At 38.7% G+C, this 21,237-nt stretch overlaps 1 protein-coding gene and 1 long non-coding RNA gene across 2 annotated transcripts; one reads left to right on the top strand and one right to left on the bottom strand.

The window, feature by feature from the left end:
• Positions 1-1,149: 1,149 nt before the first annotated feature.
• On the top strand, positions 1,150-15,345 carry LOC130930267 (leukotriene B4 receptor 1-like). Its single transcript, XM_057858111.1, has 5 exons — positions 1,150-1,246; positions 6,116-6,695; positions 10,218-10,418; positions 10,498-10,541; positions 14,328-15,345. The coding sequence occupies exons 2-5, from the start codon at positions 6,117-6,119 to the stop codon at positions 14,572-14,574; spliced, it is 1,071 nt and encodes a 356-aa protein (XP_057714094.1). The 5' UTR covers positions 1,150-1,246; position 6,116; the 3' UTR covers positions 14,575-15,345.
• LOC130930268 (uncharacterized) lies at positions 15,304-19,353 on the bottom strand. The gene is made up of 3 exons (XR_009067022.1): positions 18,970-19,353; positions 18,807-18,831; positions 15,304-17,061 (listed from the first exon to the last, which is right to left on the bottom strand). It is a non-coding gene; the product is annotated as an uncharacterized LOC130930268 (long non-coding RNA).
• Between the last annotated feature and the right edge of the window lie 1,884 nt (positions 19,354-21,237).

Below are 21,237 nucleotides of genomic sequence, written 5' to 3'. Positions count from 1 at the left end.
TAAAGAAATCAACCGTTGGAGCAATTATTAGAAAATGGAAGACATACAAGACCATTGATAATCTCCCCTGATCTGGGGCTCCATGCAAGATCTCACCCCGTGGCGTCAAAATGATAACAAGAACGGTGAGCAAAAATCCCAGAACCACACGGGGGGACCTCGTGAATGACCTACAGAGAGCTGGGACCACAGTAACAAAGGCTACTATCAGTAACACAATGCGCCGCCAGGGACTCAAATCCCGCACTGCCAGACGTGTCCCCCTGCTGAAGAAAGTATACGTCCAGGCCTGTCTGCGGTTCGCGAGAGAGCATTTGTTTGATCCAGAAGAGGACTGGGAGAATGTGTTATGGTCAGATGAAACCAAAATAGAACTTTCTGGTAGAAACGCAGGTTCTCGAGAGGTATCGAGAGATTTTGAGTGAAAATCTCCTTCCATCAGCAAGGGATGTGGCTGGGTCTATCAGCATGACAATGATCCCAAACACACAGCCAGGGCAACAAAGGAGTAGCTTCATAAGAAGCATTTCAAGGTCCTGGAGTGGCCTACCCAGTCTCCAGATCTCAACCCCATAGAAAATATGTGGAGGAAGTTGAAAGTCCGTGTTGCCCAACGACAGCCCCAAAACATCACTGCTCTAGAGGAGATCTGCATGGAGGAATTGGCCAAAATACCTGCAACAGTGTGTGAAAAGCTTGTGAAGAGTTACAGAAAACGTTTGGCATCTGTTATTGCCAACAAAGGGTATATAACAAAGTATTGAGATGAACTTTTGGTCTTGACCAAATACTTATCTTCCACCGTGATTTGCAAATAAATTCTTTAAAAATCAAACAACGTGATTTTCTGGGGTTTTTTTCCACATTCTGCCTCCCGTGGTTGAGGTTTAACCATGTTGACAATTACACTAATATTTTCAAGCGGGAGAACTTGCACAATTAGTGGTTGACTAAATACTTATTTGCCCAACTGTATATGAAGTTCTTATTTACTGTTTACTGGAATAAAGTTGAGCAGGAAGATGAGCACTTTGAATTGAAAGTAATGTTTTCTTGGGAAGAGGGGCGTGTACATGCCTGTGAGCATGTTGCCGCATGTGTGTGTGTGTGTGTGTGTCTGTGTAGGATGTGATTCACTTTATGATGCAGCACTCTGACATGGTATGTCCCACAAGGGAACAGACTGCACACGGAGCAGGACAAGTGGAATATTTTCAATTTGACAAACAAATTGCATCCTGGGAAGGTCAGTAACCCTTGTCAGCATTCTACGCACAAACTCATGCCTCGTTTATATCTATTTAAATGCTTACTTCTCACTACTTGCCTTTTATTCGGTTTATGTCTCTATTAATTCTGTCAGTTATTCCTCTGGGATTGGTATCACCTTTTTTTTTTTTGGTACCAACACATACTGTGTTGCTCATTCCACGAAGGTGCCATCTTTCCATGTCATACACCATTTTAAAGTTGTCAAATTAGGCTTTTGGATGATTTATATGATGATAAAAGAAGTAATTTGCTATTATTGGGTTGCTGGTTAAGGTTAGTTTAGTGTTCACGGTAGTTTAGTTTCGTGAAAATAGGACAAATTTTCAAATATCAGACACTCCCTCCCCCAAAAAAAGATTTAGTCAGGAAAGGATTTACACACATGAACTTGGAAAAAGGGCAATTTGAATCATATTTGTTGAGAAATATTAATGTGTTGTTTATCAATAATTTTCTAAAAAATATATATATGTTCCATTTCATTTGTTCCTTGGATGTTTTTTCCTTCTAAGATCTGAAAAATGTGTGAAATTCTGATTCGAACTGTTGCTGACTTGCTGACCCAGAATGGAGATTTTCACAAATTGTCTTCATGCTTTGTCATTTGTGACCAAAAATCTACTGTTTCTTTTATAAAGCCTCTGCGCAGATAAAATGCTGTCAGTGTAGGAACAGACATTTGAGTGAAATTTTCTGGACAGCGTGTTTTAGCATGCCGCCTAAACCGGTTGGCGTCAGGCCCTGCAAGAATATTTGCAAGGCTGCGTAAGTGCGTCAGGCTGGTTGTTTATGTACAATAATCCGGTCAGCAAGAGAGAGAAAAAAATCTTCTATTGCACTATTTAAGATAAAACTACAAAAGCACTCAAGAACACAGATCTCCAGTCCAAATGTGAGAGAGATAAACAATAATTCTAGAACTAGTATGAAAAAAACAGCTTAAAAACCACATCTAAAATTAAGATAAGCACAAAAAATCCATGCCTAAAATTAGTTTTAGAACATTTCATAAACACGAAAAACAGGTTAAAGACAAGATATATATCACTCAAACTGTGTCAAAAACTACATCAACGACCAAGTCAAAAATCAAGGTAAATCTATGAATAAAACAAACAAATGAGTCAAAAAGCCAAGTCAGGAAAAATAACATAAAATTAAAAATTAAAATTAAAATAAGACACATCAAGAACCGGGTCAAACGTCAAGAATCAGCGAAGTCGCTTGACATTGACCAGCTAATAGTATATAGATGAAATACAGAACCCAGTGTTGTCAGTAACGCGTTACTGTAATCTGATTACTTTCTTTCAGTAACGAGTAGTCTAACGCGTTCATTTTTCCAAACTAGTAATCTGATTAAAGTTAGTTTCCTGAGTGTCTGTGCGTTACTATTTTGACATTGCCTCATAATGTATGTAGAATGAAGAATATTGTAGTCACGTATGAAGAGCATTTTGAATATAAAATGCTGGGAAGTGCAGCCACCTTTTGAGGAGAGACAGCGAGGACCAAAAGTGGTATTTGCCATGTGGCAAAATGGATTTTGCCATGTGGCATTTTTTTGTCATGTGGCTAAATGGATTTTGCCATGTGGCATTTTTTGGCTATGTGGCAAAATTGATTTTGGTTTGTGGCATTTTTTTTGGAAGGGGGGGTATATGGCATTTTTGGGAGGTTATATGGCAGTTTTGCAGGCCATGCATGTCCATGCCATTGACGGCCATGCACGTCCAAATTTTCCATTCATTTTAAATGAACGTGTGGCTGTGATTTTTGGCCATCCACTTACCATTACAGCGCATTGACAATCAACGGACATCCAAGTCAGGCTATGCCATTGACGGCTATGCAAGTCCAAATTTTTCATTCATTTTAAATGGGAGAAAAACATACGTGGCTGTGATTTTTGACTGCCATTCAAAATGAATGGAAAATTTGGACGTGCATGGCCTTCAATGGCATGGACGTGCATTGCCTAAAAAACTGCCATGTACCACCCAAAAAATGCCATATACCTCCCAAAAATGCCACAAACCAAAAACCATTTTGCCACATACCAAAAACAATGCCACATGTCAAAATCCATTTTGCCACATGCCAAAAAATGTTTGCCACATGAGAAAAAAATGCCACGTGGAAAAGAAAAAGTGCCACATGGCAAAAAAAAAAAAAAAAAAATTCCACATGACAAAATCAATTTTTCCACATGGCAAATACCACTTTCGGTTCTCAGCCCTGCTGCATTTATGCCGTTACGTGACATGTTCGTTTAGTATCTTTGGGATGTGTTGTAAGTCCGATTGAGTGTAAAGTGCTTAGTTGCTGCCACACTTTGTGGCCAAATTGACCGCATGTGTGTACAGCGTACTTGCGGGTTGTGCGCGCATCCGCGCCTGTCCCCCAGCCTTTGTGTTTATTGCACTGTGCAATTCATTTGTGTGTTGTTGATGATTGTGTAGTCAATTTGCATAGTTTTACATTGGCACTGATATACTGTAAACCCTAACCCGAAATTCAGAATTTTTGATATTATGCTTAATCTTCGAGTTAGGTCTTCGAGGCTTAATTGGTCAGTGGAGTTCATTCCAACAAATTCCATGCAGTTTGTCAGTTATTTGTTAGGTTCAGGGCTCCGGAGTGGCTAAGCTAACGCGAAAATGAATGGAACAGAATAGAACTTTATTGTCATTGTCAGCAAGAACATTGTCAACAACGAAATCTAACACAAGTCATTGGTGGTTGAAAACAACTCCATCGACTAATTAAACCTCTGCTAACTTGAAGATTAAGCCTTATGTGAAAAATGCTCATCTTCCCCTTTAAATTCAATTATCGGAAAGTCAATTAGATGCGATGACATTTTTCTGTTGTCATTCTTATGTTGAGGTGGAAAAGGCAGAAATATTGGTAATTAGTAATTGGAAATATTGATAAATTACTTTTAAAGTAACCATTTACCTTGATATAATTCGGTAAAGTAACTAGATTTTTTTTTTTTTGGTGTAATCAGTAATTAAATTGCGTTTTCAAGTAATCTGTGACAACACTGACAGAACCACATTAAGAACCACAAAAATAGTCAAGAAACACAGAAAAACTGTCAAAAAAAACAAGACAAAAATAAGTCATGAATGAAATCAAGTTAAAAAAAAAAAAAAAAAAAAAAGGAAATATAAAATCGGTATTTTATCGGTTACGTTGCAAGTTAAAACCAAGTGCAAAAAAACTAATTTGAAGACGTAAAGAACCATTTACGGATAACATTAAGAACAAAGTCTCAAAATATCAAAATCTACATCAAAAAACAGTAAAATCAGAGTCAAGCAAGTGAAGAACCGAGTTAAGAACCCTGCAGCTAAACAAGACCTGCAAAAAAAGGTCCACGATTCGTGCTGGTGTGCAAATTTGGTTTTACACTGTAGCTCCTTCAAAACTGATGATATAACAAAATCACGACAAAAAAAAAAAAAAGTCCAATTGAGTTAATGTGACTGCACTGCAAAACAACTAACACATGATGTATCAATTCAATTACTGTACTGTATATCCCCAAGGCATGTTTATCATCAACCAAATATAAAAAAGTCAAAAACAAAATATAAACTAATAAGGTATGAAAGGGCAAGGGCGTAGGTTTGGTCTCAATATTGGTAGGGACGATATAACAGCATAACCTGCATTTACACTTTTTGCTGCGGACAGGACATTAATAAGACCAAACAGATTATTGAACCGGGGTAAGGGACACATTTCTCACGAATATGAAACTAATTAATTGATAGACAAAATGATCATAGCAAAATAAATCTGTTTTGACAAATACTCACTTTTATGTGAATTGGTTCATTTGATACAACGTTAGATTGTGACCTTTGTTTTCCAAAACTACCAAAGAAACATTTTGAAGTACAAGTCCCTTTATTAGAAAAATGAAGAGCTATCCAAGAATGGGTCCACTTCTGGGGGATATTGGAGCACACCTAGACTCAAAGTAATGTATTCTAATATAAAAGTGATTTGGGGGGGGGGGGGGGGGGGGTGATGAAAAAAAAAAATCTGAGATATTCAAGGACCGATCTACATTTGAGGCATCATAGACGACCCCAAGACTTCAACCAAAGTACAGTACAGTGGTTTTTGAGATCCCATTAATTTAAGATTCCCAGATTTTTTTTTCATGTCAGTTCATGTTCATGTCAGTGTGCCTCTGAAGTGGACCCATTCTTGGAACATGCACTCTGAAGCCACCGCGTTACATTACAGTAATGGACATAATGCAAAGATCCAAATGAGGGACAGCTTGCTTCTTGTGGAAGCCGGCCTGACCGCAGTAGTTTAGCAAGTTCACGCAGATTAATGCAATGCTAACTCTGATACAGGTCGGACTTTTAGTAGCAAAATTAGTAGTGTTTCCCCCACCTCCACAACATTGACGTATTTTACATTACTTACAGTAGTATCCCTCCTCTTCGAAGGGGGTGGAGGAGGCGGCATGTTGTATTTCTGTCGGCGGGGTTGTGTGACTGTGCGTCTGTGTGGCGGGTGGAGGGGGCGGAGGTTCTAGTCATCAGCCATTCAAAAAGTGCTTTTGAGGGGACAAATTGGACCGGCACATTCAGCAAGTGAAAAGGGGTAAATGTAAGGCTGAACATAATGAAAATAATTGAACTCATTAAATAATGTAAATAAGGTGGCTTAAAAGTTGGTGGGGACAATTTGAGCATACTGAAAATTTGGTAGTGTTATGTCCTTACCATCCCTATGCAAAACTACGCCCTTGTAAAAGGGGTATAGATAGCTAACTAAAGTGAACACCGTGCTTTAAATCTTCTCCTTACAGCATGAACAACCTAACCGAGGCCTTCAGGCACTCCATGGCTCAAGATGAGAGCCCTGAAGACGACAGTGTGGTGAGCAATGACTTTTCCACCACAGTGGGTGCCCTCATCCTAGGACTGGTCTTCCTCCTTGGCGTACCCGGAAACTTCTTCATTGTGTGGAGCATCCTGGCTCGCGCCCGTCGCCGTTCAGTCACGACACTACTCATCCTCAACCTGGCTTGCGCCGACGGCTTCCTCATGGCGCTCACAATCTTTTTCATCATCTACTTGGCCAAGCAGAGTTGGGTGTTTGGGACGGCCATGTGCAAGGGTCTCTTCTATCTGTGCAATGTCAACATGTACGCCTCCATCTTTCTTATCACGCTGATGAGTGTGCACCGGTTGGTGGTGGTGGTGCTACCACGAAGGACTTCAGCCAAGATTAGCAGGAAGGTGGTACGCCGCATCATTCTGGGCATGTGGCTTCTGGTAGCCGTTACAGCACTGCCCTCACTGGTGTTCCGGGATGTTCGGGAGGACAAAGATGAGCGGAACAAGACGCGACTAGTATGCGCACCCAACCACACACTCCCACGATACGTAAGCAGATTTATGCCTATTGTACCTTAAGTGTTTTGTGAAAGAAGACACGTGAAAAGAGTTTTGTCTTCACCAACCCTAATATGATTTTGAGTTCTCCAAACATATCGCACAGTATGGGATTTCACAAACACCAAACAACATAATAATCTTCATTGGGCTTTGGTTGCTTTTTAAATATCAAAGCTAATCTACAGTTTTAGACAATAGTTTTTGTTGAAAATAACAATGTTTGATAAACCTATTGTACGTACAATCTGAATACAAAGAAGACATTTTAGGTTGTGCTGTTACACCACAAGAATATTTTTTTAAACTGAAATCTGATAACACGCAAGCTAAACAGCTAGCCCAAGCTTAGTGTACGTGCTCTCCTTTATATCAAAAACAATTTATAGCTTTTGACAAACAATTTACGTGTTTCATTATCAACAACAATATAGTGTTCAAAGAACCTGGCCCACACCATTGCTCACACTTTCAACTATTTGATCCACCAACAAGCTACAATGTTAAAGCGCGACCTGGTGTGGGCTTTTATGCTCCATACTAATGATGCCTCGGTCCAGGGGCGCTGCCAGGGATTTTGGGCCCCATGAAAAGATATCACTTTGGGCCCCACCCCACCGGGACACACACACACAATTAGAGTATCAACTACGCAATTTCCTGCATTCTGGTGAATCTTCACATACTAATTTGTGTATTTTCTGCATTATTTTAAGATGAAAATATATTTATGTAAACATACAGCGTATAGAGCCATAATGAATGGACTGATATCATCTTTAAGAAATGTACTGCAGGCCATCTTTTACAATCTAAATATATTTTTATTAGAAATATTCTCATAGAAAATACCATAATGAATGACTTAAAATAAATGTTTTGTTTTAACCTTACGATACTGCAGTATACATTAACAAAAATTAAAATATCATCTTTAGAACGATATAACAAAGCGAGAAGCAGATTTTTTGACCAAGTATACATACTGTAGCAAGTGTATTGATCTAATGTAGCCATACATTTAACAGCTGTCACTCCATGATCCATGGTCCCTTGCTCAGCCTTACTCACCAAGAGCCCAGCGCCGAGCCTTCTTGCTAGCAAAGTCACTGATCAAATCATTAAAGTCTAGCTTCGGGCCTGTCCTGAAACCGAAGCGAGGTCCCTTGTTAACAAACTAAATTTAATTGATGACAAACTAAATTCAATAAATAAATTCTTGACAAACTTGATTCAAACCGGTTTTAAAAAAGAAAATTTCCACATCAACTTTCAACATCTGGAGGATACCAAAAAATGCCGTCATTATTTGGAATTCATGTTTTTGAATCGGTGAATGTTGCTCATTGAGGCTGGGAAAATTCCTTTTTTCTTACGGAGTGTGCTGGGACCTCGCTTCGGAGCTTTGTAATAGACATCGCGAGGATCCAGATGGGGCTGGAGTGGGCTATGATAACAGGTTAATTTTCAGCACTACACTGACAACGACACCAACCTTCGTCACATCCTGTTGGCCTTTTCTACCCTTCTCCTGGTTTGCTTTCTTTTCTTTCCTCTTTGGTAACCCAGTTTTTGTTTTGAAAACACTTCTGCACTCCGAGTCATTGACTGGTGTAAATGTGCACCGCTGCTCCCGGTCTGATCGAAGGAAGGGCGGACCAAACCATTTCATGAAAATACGGGAGTTGGGGGGTGGCTGGCAATACATATGCTCTCTGGGTGTTTACTTTTGCCAAAAACAAAACAAGAAAAAGAAACCCTTCATTTCATTTTATTCCTATTAAAATTATAATGATTAATATTTAAATTTGCAAACGATTACTTAATTTTCTAATTTTCTTTGTGGGCCCAATCAGGGCATGGGCCCTTAGAATCAAAACTTTTCACCCCTACACGGCACCCCTGCCTCGTGCCGATACACAATATCAGTATAGACGCCCGATATGGCTATTTTTGGAGTATCAGGCAGTATCGGATTTGGTCACAAGTCTCTTTAGAAATTAATATTGGTAACAAAGGATAGTGTAATATTTATAAACCGAGCGTTTCTTGAGCAGATACCAGCGAAGTTCACTTTAATACACAAAATAAAGATTAGTCATTTACTGTACTAGTTGCATTATATTTACTGGTCTAAAAATACGGGAATTGGATCAGCATCGGATTGGAATCAGGTCTAAACATATCTTGAAAAAATTGGATCGGGAGAGGCATCGGGACATCCCTATTCCACACATGGTATATGGTAATACATTTCTGGTATTTTTAAAAGTTTCTGTGAGTGGATGGGCTGCGCTGGCTCATTCGCCCTGACCACCCGATTGGCATGGTAGGGGCCATGGCCCTGGGGCAACCTCAGCGCAGCAATTTCACTTGTCTGCAGGACTATCACATGTCCGGTAGGATTCAAGCATGACTAGATGCAATTAGACACACTCAAGTAGAGAGAATGTCAGTGCCAGGATTGGCAATCAGGCAGCATAGAATAGGATGTTAACATATCCACACGTACAAGTGATTCATATATAACTGGGTTCTGCACCTCATATTGCTGATTTCTGTACGCTCTACCCCGCCTAATCCCATCTTTTTTTGACCCACCCCCCTTCTCTTTATCCTCGGCCCCCCACATGGTGTCCACGGGAAATACAATTAGCTAACAATAGCACAATTATATTCATTTTTAGTGTAGGCACTCAATGTATTTCTTGTTGTTGGTTCTTCTCTTCTGTCTCTTATTTTCCTTTCTGTCCTCCAATAACCCCTTCCTGCTTCCTGCTTTCTTCTAATAAACGAAACAATTAAAAATCACAACGGGAGTATATCAAACTCCCATGTGATAGATTAAAACTGTTCAGACCATAAGGACACTCAGATTCCCATTCTCTGTTTTAAAGCAGCTGAACAGGTTCAAGATTTGTCATTTACTGTACTGGTTGCATTACTTTTACTGGTCTAAAAATATTGGTATTGGGTCGTTAGAAGCAAAACATCTTGAAAAAAATCGGATCGGAAGAGGCATCGGGACATCCCTATTCCATGCATGGTATATTGCAATAAATTCCTGGTATTATTAAAAGTTTCTATGTGTTTTGATAGACTAATCTAGAACATGGAGACACTGTCCAGCAGCAATTTAAGCAAAACCAGCGGGTGACCCTAACCACTCATGAAAACTAGTTAAGTACCCTGCAAACTGTTAGTGCTAAAGAAGGTCTACAGTATTTGTGCCTTGGTGATTGGCTGGTGACCCGTTCAGGGCGTAGCCCCGGATAAATGGTATAGAAAACTGATAACCGGATGGATGAAGGTAGTGATAGAGTCTGAAAAATCTAACCTATGTGTCTTTAGGGAAAACAGAAAAGAGTTTGTAGCCTTGGATGATCCCTACCAAAGTGTTCTACCGTCTTCAAAAAACCTTACATTAGTAGTTTTCCATAAATATGCAATAAAGATTAGTCATTCAAATACATGACGAAATCCATGAAAATTAACAATGAATATCATTTACAGGTGAGGTTTCAGTACTCTTTAGAGACCGTAGCGGGCTTCATTTTGCCTTATGCAGTCATCATCACGAGCTACGTGCTCATCCTGAGACGCCTGCGAGAGACCAAGTTCCGCCGGAAAGTGCGCAGTGAGAAGCTTATTCTGGCCATTGTGGTGATGTTCTGCCTGTTTTGGCTGCCGTACCACGTCATTAACATGATACAGGTTAGCCTCGAAGATTGTACATTCTATACCCCGAAAATTAAAACATTTTAACAAACAGACTGTTTTGATCTTGTTTAAGGTGGCAGCTGAATGGTACAAAGAGGGATCACCCAGAAGAGAAACGTGAGTTAAACCTTGACCAAACTTTTTTTGTAAAAATCTCAGTGTTCAACAAACCCAATGCACGTTTTCAAATAACATTAACCCTTTTATTCACGATTTTTTAAAACTTACTCATTGACTGCTCTTGACATCCAATCCATTGGGTGAATCAACATTCTCCATCAAAGGCATGCAAGGAATTAAATTGTATGGGGGAAAAAAACGAGAGTGTGACATGGGGCCAGTAATCTTTGTATTTGTTTCATTCATCTTAAAGTGCCTGTGACACGAAAAAGCATGTTTATTTCATAATATGCGCGGTATTTTATGCCCCTGAATGATATGGGCCGCTTGGATGTGTGTGGAAGCGATCGCTATTTTTATTTAGTTTTTTGAATCCCGCGCCATGAAAATGAGTGACTTCCGGCTTCGGTCTTGCATTGAGGAGGAGGGCGCTGTGACGTGTACGGTAGAAGACGTCCTCTTCACGCTACAGTGTACTGTTGTGTATGAGGACGAAGGATTCAGCTGATTTTGCGGATTAATACATTTATTTTTCGCATCACGCCAGCCAAATGGCTGCAGAAAAATCATTCTGTATGAGGGAGAGGCGTATGCGCCTTTTTGGAGTTTCAAAAGGTTCCCATTCACCGTGGATACCGTGGATATTTACTGTGGGACCATTGGACTGACGAGGAAGTGAGTAAACATCTTGTTTTGTATTATGTCAAATACGAATACAGCGATTACAAAGTAAACACTACAAACTTCCTTTAAATGAAGGACTACTTACGTTTGATCATTGATAGGCATGTAAAAAGCTCTCCTAATGGTCATTAGCAGCAGCACGTTAGCTGTGCAACAAATCCAGCCACCCTCCTCCGGGGAATGAACTGTAAATTGCTCTCCGCCGGGCGGTTTGCCGATCCACTAAGACAATTGACAACCGGGTCGTCATGTCAAATAATCCAGGATAGTTATGTGTGATTTTCCACTTCGAAGACTTTGAAACATCACTCGGTTCGGGTTAGCATGTCGGCTAGCTGTCACGACTTCTGGTTTGTTTACATTCTCCGAAGCCGGGGAAGGGAAATGACATATGTCCGATTTAGGTATCATAAAATATCGTTCGGGAGGTGCGACAGTAAAGGTGAAGTCGACATTTTTGACCATTATGGAGTAATTTTGCCATGTCGTCCTGAATAAATGCATTTTTATTATTTCATATTCCATTCAGCACAAGACTGTCATTTGTCATGAACATGCCATTTATTTAGCAATTAGGGAAAATACTTGGATAAAAAGAATATCCTGTAAAAATATTGAAGTAAAGAGACAGAAACAATGACATTTTGACGCTCTCTTCGTCGCGTTTTCCTCGTTGTGAATAGTTCCCCCTCGACGGGCTGACTGGTCCTTCTCAAGCCATTGATATAGCTATTGGGGAAAATACTTGGATAAAAAGAATATCCTGTAAAAATATTGAAGTAAAGAGACAGAAACAATGACATTTTGCCGCTCTCTTCGTCGCGTTTTCCTCGTTGTGAATAGTTCCCCCTCGACGGGCTGACTGGTCCTTCTCAAGCCATTTATATGGCTATTGGGGAAAAATACTTGGATAAAAAGAATATCCTGTAAAAATATTGGAGTAGAGAGACTGAAACAATGACATTTTGCGGCTCTCTTCGTCGCGTTTTCCTCGTTCTGAATAATTCCCCCTCAATGCGCTGAATAGTAAAACCGATGAGCCCAGTCTACCGCTGACGTCATCCACCTGTTGGGGACGCTAAAGCCCTATAATGGTAGGCGTGGCTAACCGGCAGATTAAAAGGCTAATTTCTCGTCATCTGTGCTTTTCTAACTTGTTGTATATAGTCGAATCGTCTCAAAATATGATTCTAATTCACATAATAATGCCATTTAAGACTTTTTTTCTCGTGTCATATGCTCTTTAATGTTTATTAACATTGTATTCATTTATAAATATATAACTAGAAACCGCAATTTCTGGAGAAATTACGATGGAGCCAGTTGCTGTGCTAGATACAGATCTATCAGATCACTTTCTGTTGATTTGGGGACAGGGTTGCGGACACGTCCTGTTGATATCAGGTCACTTCCTGTTGATTTGGGGATATTTCGGGGACACGTCCTGTCATAAAATGTCAATAGGCTTTAATGGTAAATGGTCAAAAATCACAAGAACCCATGTTTTCCTGCCATTGAAAATCAATGGGCAATTTGGACGTACACGGCTGTGAATTGCATCTCATTAAAAATGTACAAGAACTTTTGGGAGAGGGGAAAATTTCTGCCAAATTCTGTGTATAACTTAACTTCCCTTACCGTCCTGAAATTTTTGATGTGTAAATGTAAATTATGGGATTTGGTCAAAAATTGGAGGACAAGCAGTGTTTTGGGAAAAAATTGCTTTAAAAAAATTTTTTTTTTTTTAAACTCGTTTACGGGCGAATGGAACATATTTGGGGGTCGTTCGAGAAATTCCCGGCATCGTACGAAAGTTCTGGTCTTTTTTGACATTTCAACGGTGACTGTCGGCCAAACTGTTGGGCTGTGAGGCACGCTGAAGAAACACCATTTAAAAAAAAAAAAAAAAAAAAGAATTTTACTATATGGGCATTTGCCTTGCAAAGCCATATCTAATCATAAAAAAATACTGTATAAATGAAAATAGAATAATGGCTAGTAAATAAAAAAATAAAAAATAAACAACAGGCTAGGAATTGATAACATTTAAGTTTTTAATGACCAAAAATAGTAACTTGCTCTATGCCAGTTAAGTGCCAGCTTTTGAATAGCTGTCCACTGTAGGGACCACTTAGGGTATCCCACTGTCCCTTGAAAAACGGAAGCGTCCGGTATTCAAAAACAAAAGTATGCGGCCCTTATTGGGTTTTCAAGCTTTGTCCCTTAATATCAAGCTTTTTGACCAGTTAGCTGACAGAACAATGACATTACAAAGTCCCACTCATCTCATTGATCGAGGTACTGTCGCTAACGGAAGACAACATAAGAGTGTGTGATAAGGGGCTTGGATGAAGCGAGAGTAAAAACCATGTTGAAAATGTTTTCTTTGTTCTTCGTGTACTTTATTTTCACTAATTGTATTATATTTTTGTCCGTCAAATTCATTATATTGTGATCATTTGCGAAAATGTTATTGCTGAGGGTACTTTGAACGCACCTGAATTGTAAAACAAAAACTTCACCTGAGAGTTTGCACTTTTTAAAAGGCTCAGGACCTTAAGCGTTAAATTAACGGTATGCAATTCAAATATGGCAGGACAGTTTTAATTCTAGTATATTTTGTATTAAAAATAGATTGCTGTTTGTTTTTCCATGTGCTAATATAACTCAAATTTGTACCTTATTAATACAGTTTTAAGTAAATTATAGTTAAAAACACACACACACACACATAAATAATTCACATACAAAAAAAATTAAAGGGTGATGGTTATCGGGCCAGCCGGCTCTACCAACGAGCTGTCCCTTTTTTCCTCCCCAGTGAGTTGTCTGTCCCTGAAATGGTTAATTCATTTTGGGCAAGAGCTAAACTATCAATCATCAAAATGTGCCTAACAATATAATGGCTGTCAACAACACTAATATACAATTTTAAAAAAGAATGCATCTTCAACAGAGCAAGTGCTACATTTCTTAACCTCAAATTTATGATAATCTTGTCTTCAGCTCACTTAATGCATGATTGATGAAATATGCAGTTATAAAAATCCAGGGCACTTACTTTCTTGACCTCATGAGTCTCCATGTTTTTACCTGCAGCCTGGAATACATCTACCAGTCAAGTCGCGCCATCACATCGGCCCTGGCCTTCATCAGTAGTTGTGCCAACCCAGTCCTGTACACATTTGCCGGCAAGTCATACATTAGGAAGAACGGCTTGGGCTTCATGGCACGTCTCTTCGAGGGGACGTCACTAGACCAGACAGCCACCAAGCGTGGGAAGGATGTGACGCTTAGCGACGTGGACTCTGGCGCAGCATCCTTGTCGGCACAAAATGGACGATGACGAGCCCTAAGGGACTGACTCAGTTGAATGGAGGGCACAAATACGAAAATGAATGAGACTGCTTTCAAAACCATAACATTTATTTGTACATAGCAAGTTTAGTTAAGCTCAAGTATTTACCACATTAAACAAAGTTTTGGCTTATGAAAGACATAACATTTACATGCTCTTCCACTAGATGGCAGAAAACCGATGAGTGCATACACCTCTTGCCATTCTTCAAACTTGTGTTAACCTGAACATGCCTCAATTGAACACCAAATTAGTACATTTAAATCCTAAATAGTTCAGATTTTCCTAAGTTTATACTTTTGGACAAAATATCTTGGTAAATGACTGTGGGGAAAATTTGCACTTCGATAATTTTAGTTCTAATGAAGACAGCAGGGTCCCCCCAGGATTGATCAATCTAAATTCAAGACTTTTAAGACTTTTAATGCCATTTCAACTGAAAATTAATACTTTTCTCGCACCCATTATTTAGATAATGAATTATATTTAAAAAATAAAGCACTGAACATCAAATTTAACCTCAACTACTGTGTTTGACAAAAGAATGTACATTTATTGAAGATACAATTAAAACATTTAAATATAAGGTCTTTCAGAATTTTTTTTTCACAGGATAAAATGGATTTTACACTATTATTGTAAAGCAACTTCAGAAATTACATTTGCAATACAACAGGTTTCCCTTTAAAGAGGACCTAGTCAAGGTGGTAGGTAGGTGATTGTCAAGTTGGCCACCTTAACTGTAAAGTGCTTGCAATTGGCAGTTGAAAGTTTACAGCCACTAAATGGCAGTAGTTTACCATTAATTACTACAAAATAAAAAAGCTACACATGACCATTTCCCTTGGTAATTGTTTTCTAATCACATTACAAGAAATATAAAAAAAACACGTTAATCCTTTGTTAGCTATTGAAGACATTTCTTTTAATCAGATGGCGAAAATCCATACTCTTATTCAATCAAGAAAACCATTTAAATATACCAGGAGGTGTTTTACTATCACCTACATTATAATTTGCCTATCACCATGCTATGTTATTCAGATCAACGTTACCCCGCACTCGTTCCAATAATGGTGTGAACCGTGTTGTTTATCTGAGGGTGATGGTGGATCTACGACTCCGGTTTATCCATGCTAAGGCTAGTGCACCTGCCAATACCCCATTGAACATGGCTAACTCTTGAGTTAAAACTACAAAATTCACAATCATTCGAAAGGCAAACCGTGCAGAAATACATTATTGCATCTAACACATTTTAATTGGAGAAATTGGCAACTTACTTTGAAATGTTTAGCAGGTCCACTGCCTTCACATGACCCATAAACTGCAACCCAAAGTATCTGGAGGCGACTTGGTCGCCGATCCAATACCTCACATGCTGGTCCAACTGTTTGGACTTGGTTGTCTCGTTGAGGCTTTCGTCGAACATAACTAAGGCATCTGAGCAGTTCCTTGCATTAGCACACAGTACTGTGCGATTTCCTGCTGTTGATGCTAATGATGCTAATGGCGCGCACGCACGAGGTGCAGCGCATCGTAAATATTCTGTCATCTTGGATTAAAAAAAACAAAAAACAAAAAAACAACTTCGTCACGGATATAATTTAGGTTGCACCGAGAGGTTCTTGAAAATTAAAACCACTGTGAGAAAATTCCAGACTTATGACAGCTAATTTAATGCTTTTAATACCTTTAATAATGGAAAACAAAATTCTATGCTTTTTTTAATACTTTTAATAATCCACGGGTACCCTGAGACAGCAACTTGTAATGCCTATTTAACATTGTGCATGGATTAGCGCATCGGTACCAAATGGCATTGCAAACAGTTGGACAATATTTCTGTGTGATTTGCATTTAAATTTTCACTAACTTGATTGTGAGCCAAATCAAAGTTCAAACAAGATTCAACAGTGTAAAATTTTATTGGACATGTCACTGATGGGTACAACAAAAAGAATTCACATTTCCACCCCTTAAATTACAAATTCAAATGTTTTTGTAAACAATTCTCCCTCTCCTAAAAGTTGCAATCTGTGGTAAATTGGTCTCCAAAAAAAAAAAAAAAAAAACCTTGCATATTATGGTACTGTATACATAAGAGTTAAATATTTTGGATAAAGGACCTGTTTATGACACAGCCAAACACAACTTTGGAATTAAGACAAAGACTAAGAGTTTACCTTTCCGCTGTTACCAAATGGACCATGAATAAGATTATTCTGTTACTTTCGTTTTGGCTGAGATGTTTTGAACTCTGTTAAAAAACTCAAATAAAAAGATGTAAACAAAATATTTTGGAATAATCTGAAACCATATAGGGTTAGCGTTGTTGAGTAATGCCACAGCAATGATTAGCACTGCATATCTTCCTATCATTAATTGTAGCCAAACTGAACATTACGTGTGGGTCTAAAATTTGTATTTTTTTATATCTTTGTTTTAGACCAGGATAGAGCTCAGGAAAAACACCTAAAAAAAAAAAAAAAGAAGGCAAATTAGAACTCATGTATTTGATTAAAAATACATAATTTTGAAGCTAGACATGTGCCAATTACCGGTTTCAGGGTATACCGTGGTATGAAAACGTCAAGGTTTTAAAACCGCCAAAATTTTCATTCATACCATCCCTAAGGTATTAGCTATTTTTATGTACCAAAAAAGCATGAAAAATCCTTTGCTTGCAGCTGCAAGGCACAACCCTCCCCCATTGGTTGCCAGTTGTTGCCCAGTGTCAGTGAGTCAGCTGTGCTACACGATGGCCGGAGGTGAAACTTTTGCCCCCCAATCAAGAAAATGAAATCACTGGAATGGGAATACTTCGGCTATAGAAAAGTCGGGCCAACCGATATTTAAAACATGTTTGCGGAGGGTGGCTGCCGAGGAGGCAATACCTCCAATATGATTTTGCCTTTATACCAATTTAAATGTTAGTAAACACTCTTGAACATTTCCCACCAGCTACGAGAGTTCACGCCAGCGTGTTTAGTGTGTCTAGCGGTGGTAAAAAGGTGTTTTTTTTTGTCTCTCTGGCAACTGTCCGTGTTGAGAAAAGTATAATGTAAACACGATACGAGTCATACACGTGCTTTTTATGGAAATTTATTTTTGTTCTGGTGGTAATAATGAGCTGTGGCTTTCGGCTCATCTATAGGACTGATTTTAATTTTATTTAGAAATATAATATATCCAGTGGTACCACTACAAACAAAGTTGATTCGTTCCAGGACCTTGTAAGTCGAAATGGTTTTAAGTCAATGAGGATTTTCCCATAAAAATACATTATAATTCCATTAATTCATTCCACAGCCCGAAAACTTGCACTAAATCCTTAATAAATATTACAGGTAATATTGCAAATAACTTAGAGTAAAACATAGATTATGAATAAAAATCGGCATTAACAATAGTAATAATAATAATAATACCTGTAATAACAAATTTGGTTCTAATGTGGCGGATGTGTTTGCGTGGTGTACCTGAACGCATCGGGTGGCTGACTTGGCAGGGTGAGCCTTTTTACTATCACTGTTTACTTGCTGCGGGGGACACTAGGAGGGTTGTGTTGCGCAAGTTGATAAAATAAATGATTAGAAACCTTTAAAAGCTGGCGAGATTACCACAATAACTGCCACCTTAACATGTAACTGGCGAACGGAGGAGGGCTGCCGAGATCATAGACATCTACAGCCGTATTGTTGAGCCATATCACGGATGCGCACCCCACGCTCATATTTTTCTATCATATCCATCTTTATGTCAATGGTAAGCATCACCTTTTTCACCACCTGCACCAACACTGTTGGAACCCATGTTGATTTCTCAAGAAAATCTGTGTGAGTCAGTCTTGCGGGGGAAACAAAAACTGCGGTGCTGTCATAGATAGTCGTATTTAGGGCATGTCGTCGGATGTAGAAACAAATTGGAGAGTCAAATTTTGCATCTGATGTCGAAAAGAGTATCAAAGCGATTGTACGTCGAGGTACCACTATATATTTTTTTTAACTTAAACATTAATGTTCCAATTTGCTAATATGTTTTGAAAAATAAAAATCTGGTCAATGGAAACAATTTTTTTAAACCCAGATAACTCAAAGTAACAATTTAGAGCTGTAATTACAATACTGTGATACCATGAAACTGATGTTTTGGTTATCATACATGTAATAGCGGTTGTGTACTTTCAACATGTAATAAAGGGGAATCAGAGGACTTACCTTACAACAAGTCAAGGTAGAGAACCTAAAATTGGAGAACAATGAAAAATTTCGCGTTACAAGAAAATATAAAACCAAAAAAAAACTCAACTCAACGCTGTGAGGTCAAACCAATCAGTGCAGTGAAGAATAATCATCGGATTCAGCTGAAACACGGACTCACATGCAACTCATCATTGAAGGTTTGACTCCATTAAAACTACATTGGCTCCAGGACTACTTTTACAGACTGTGGCCTAAATGCGATGTTAAATCTAGTGGTGCCTAATCTACAAAAACAATAGAAAATCCAAAATTAGCGGCAGACCACCTTACCTTAAAAAAAAAAATAATAAAAAAAATAATAAAACTCTATTCAACAGACCAACACGTACTAAGGTTACGCTGCCATCTTGTTAGGAGTGGCAAGCCAAGTACCACGAGGTTGGCGACCGGAGACAGGAAACTTCTCAACAATTCAACACGGAATTAAGAAGTTAATGGCACCTCCACAAGTAAATAAATAAAACACTATGAGAAGGTGGACTAAAATGCTAAATAGACAGTAAAAAAAAATGCTTGCCATTATTTCAGTTGACCACTGACAATTGAGCTTGTCAGTAAACACCACCCAGGACGACGAGAGACTAGAGACCGCAAAAGCAGTTGCCGCAGGTTTTATGTGGTTATCAGTGTCACGTGACTCATACTCCCGCCCCTACACGGATCATGACTTCCGGGATTGGAGTGGCGTACTTCCGTCCGGTGTAGTTGGAGCAGTGATAATAATAATAATAATAATAATAATAATAATAATAATGAATAGTAATGAATAATAATAATTATTATTTATTATTATTATCATTAATAATAATTTTTAAAAATATTAATATTGTTAAGAATAAAAACGAAACATATCATTTAAGTTTCAACTTAAATAAATTTAAAGAATCTTTCAGAACTTAAAATAGTAATGATAAAGTAACATTTTTTGTTGCCACTGTTATTGTTTTGTATTGTTATTTTTTATTTCAAGTTTTATATTGTTTCTATTTACTATTATTGACATTCTTTTGTTGTTTGACAAACACAATTTCTGAAGGTGGCTTTGGCACAGTAGAGGTGGGTAGAGTCAGAGCCGTCGTGTTCCATTAGGCAAACCAGGCAATTGCCTAGGGCCCTCAGCCAGCAGGGGCCCCCAGAGGGCCAACAGATTTAGCACATGCAGCTTTACTGCACTGTCGCAGCGACAAGTGTAGGAAGTGTTTCAATACCATGGAATCATTTGGCAGATTATCTAACGATTCTGTTATCAATCCCAATCAGCACTAACCATGTCACATAGTTTATACATGTTTAAGAAAGTCCATTCAGCTATTAATACCACATGATTGTTTAAAGAGTGACTCCCCAAGTACTCTCTGAAAAGTCTCTGCCGAGTTGTTTAACGTTGATTTTCACAGGCCACCTCATTATTCATGTGACTACTTAAAGAAATTGTGATTTTTTTTCCCCCCCAAAAAGTCTATTAATGGGTCTATCGTATTCCTCGTCGAATACTCTATAAGAAAAATATAACATATATGCATCTAAAATAATCCTAAACGATTTTATTGGCAATTTGAATACTCCTTTTAGCAAGGTTCCTTGGGTATGCGTACGTTCCCATAGCAACCAGTCCTGTAATTGTCCTATGTCTCAAGCGCTGCGTATTCTGGGAGCGAGAATAGGCATAAGGTGCGCATAAGGTGCGCATTTCGAGCAGACGACGGCCACCTGTTCGAGGATTAATCTGTGCGTCCATGAACGAATGTAAATATTTCCTCTTCATGCCATAAAGTTCTTATGATAAGTTAGAGCCGTTATCAGCGCGATCGTTTCATGTTTTTCCTGTTACGGTTGCTCCCGCTCGTCTCGCTGCATCAAGGAGAGCGTTCTTTACATTATATTCGCGTTGCACATTTGTGTTAAGAGGGAATGTGTTAGTTCAGCATCTTAAAATGATGTTGCACATCCATATGAGTGTAAAATGTTTAGTTTTCGCCAGTTTTATGGCCAAGATGACCGCATGTGCACGCAGCGCGCACTTGAACCCCCCACCTTTGTGTTTGTTATACCGCGTGAGTATCTACTGTATGTGTGTCACGTGACTCAGAGTGAGAGTGGGCGGTGAGCTGGCCTTTTTTTAATTGGCAAAATGAAGAGAAGTTATCCTTCTGGAAGCGAAAAAAGAGAAAAAAAGCAGAAGAGGAGAAAAGGAAGCAAGACAGCGGTGAGTGTACTATGTTACTGTAGTTTTATGTCCTAATGTAATAGAAGCACTGCAGACTAGTAGTAGTAGTAGTATTTTTATGTCCTAAACCAATTAACTGCCTTGACTTGTTGTAACTAGCTTGTTAGCGTTTGCTACTCTACCGCAGGGCAGCTGTGGTTACAATAGAAGCTTACATCC

The sequence above is a fragment of the Corythoichthys intestinalis genome, chromosome 14 (assembly GCF_030265065.1).
Source record: "Corythoichthys intestinalis isolate RoL2023-P3 chromosome 14, ASM3026506v1, whole genome shotgun sequence".
Lineage (NCBI taxonomy): Eukaryota > Metazoa > Chordata > Actinopteri > Syngnathiformes > Syngnathidae > Corythoichthys > Corythoichthys intestinalis.
The sequence above is the reverse complement of the archived record's forward strand: the minus strand, read 5'-3'. Positions and strand labels throughout refer to the sequence as shown.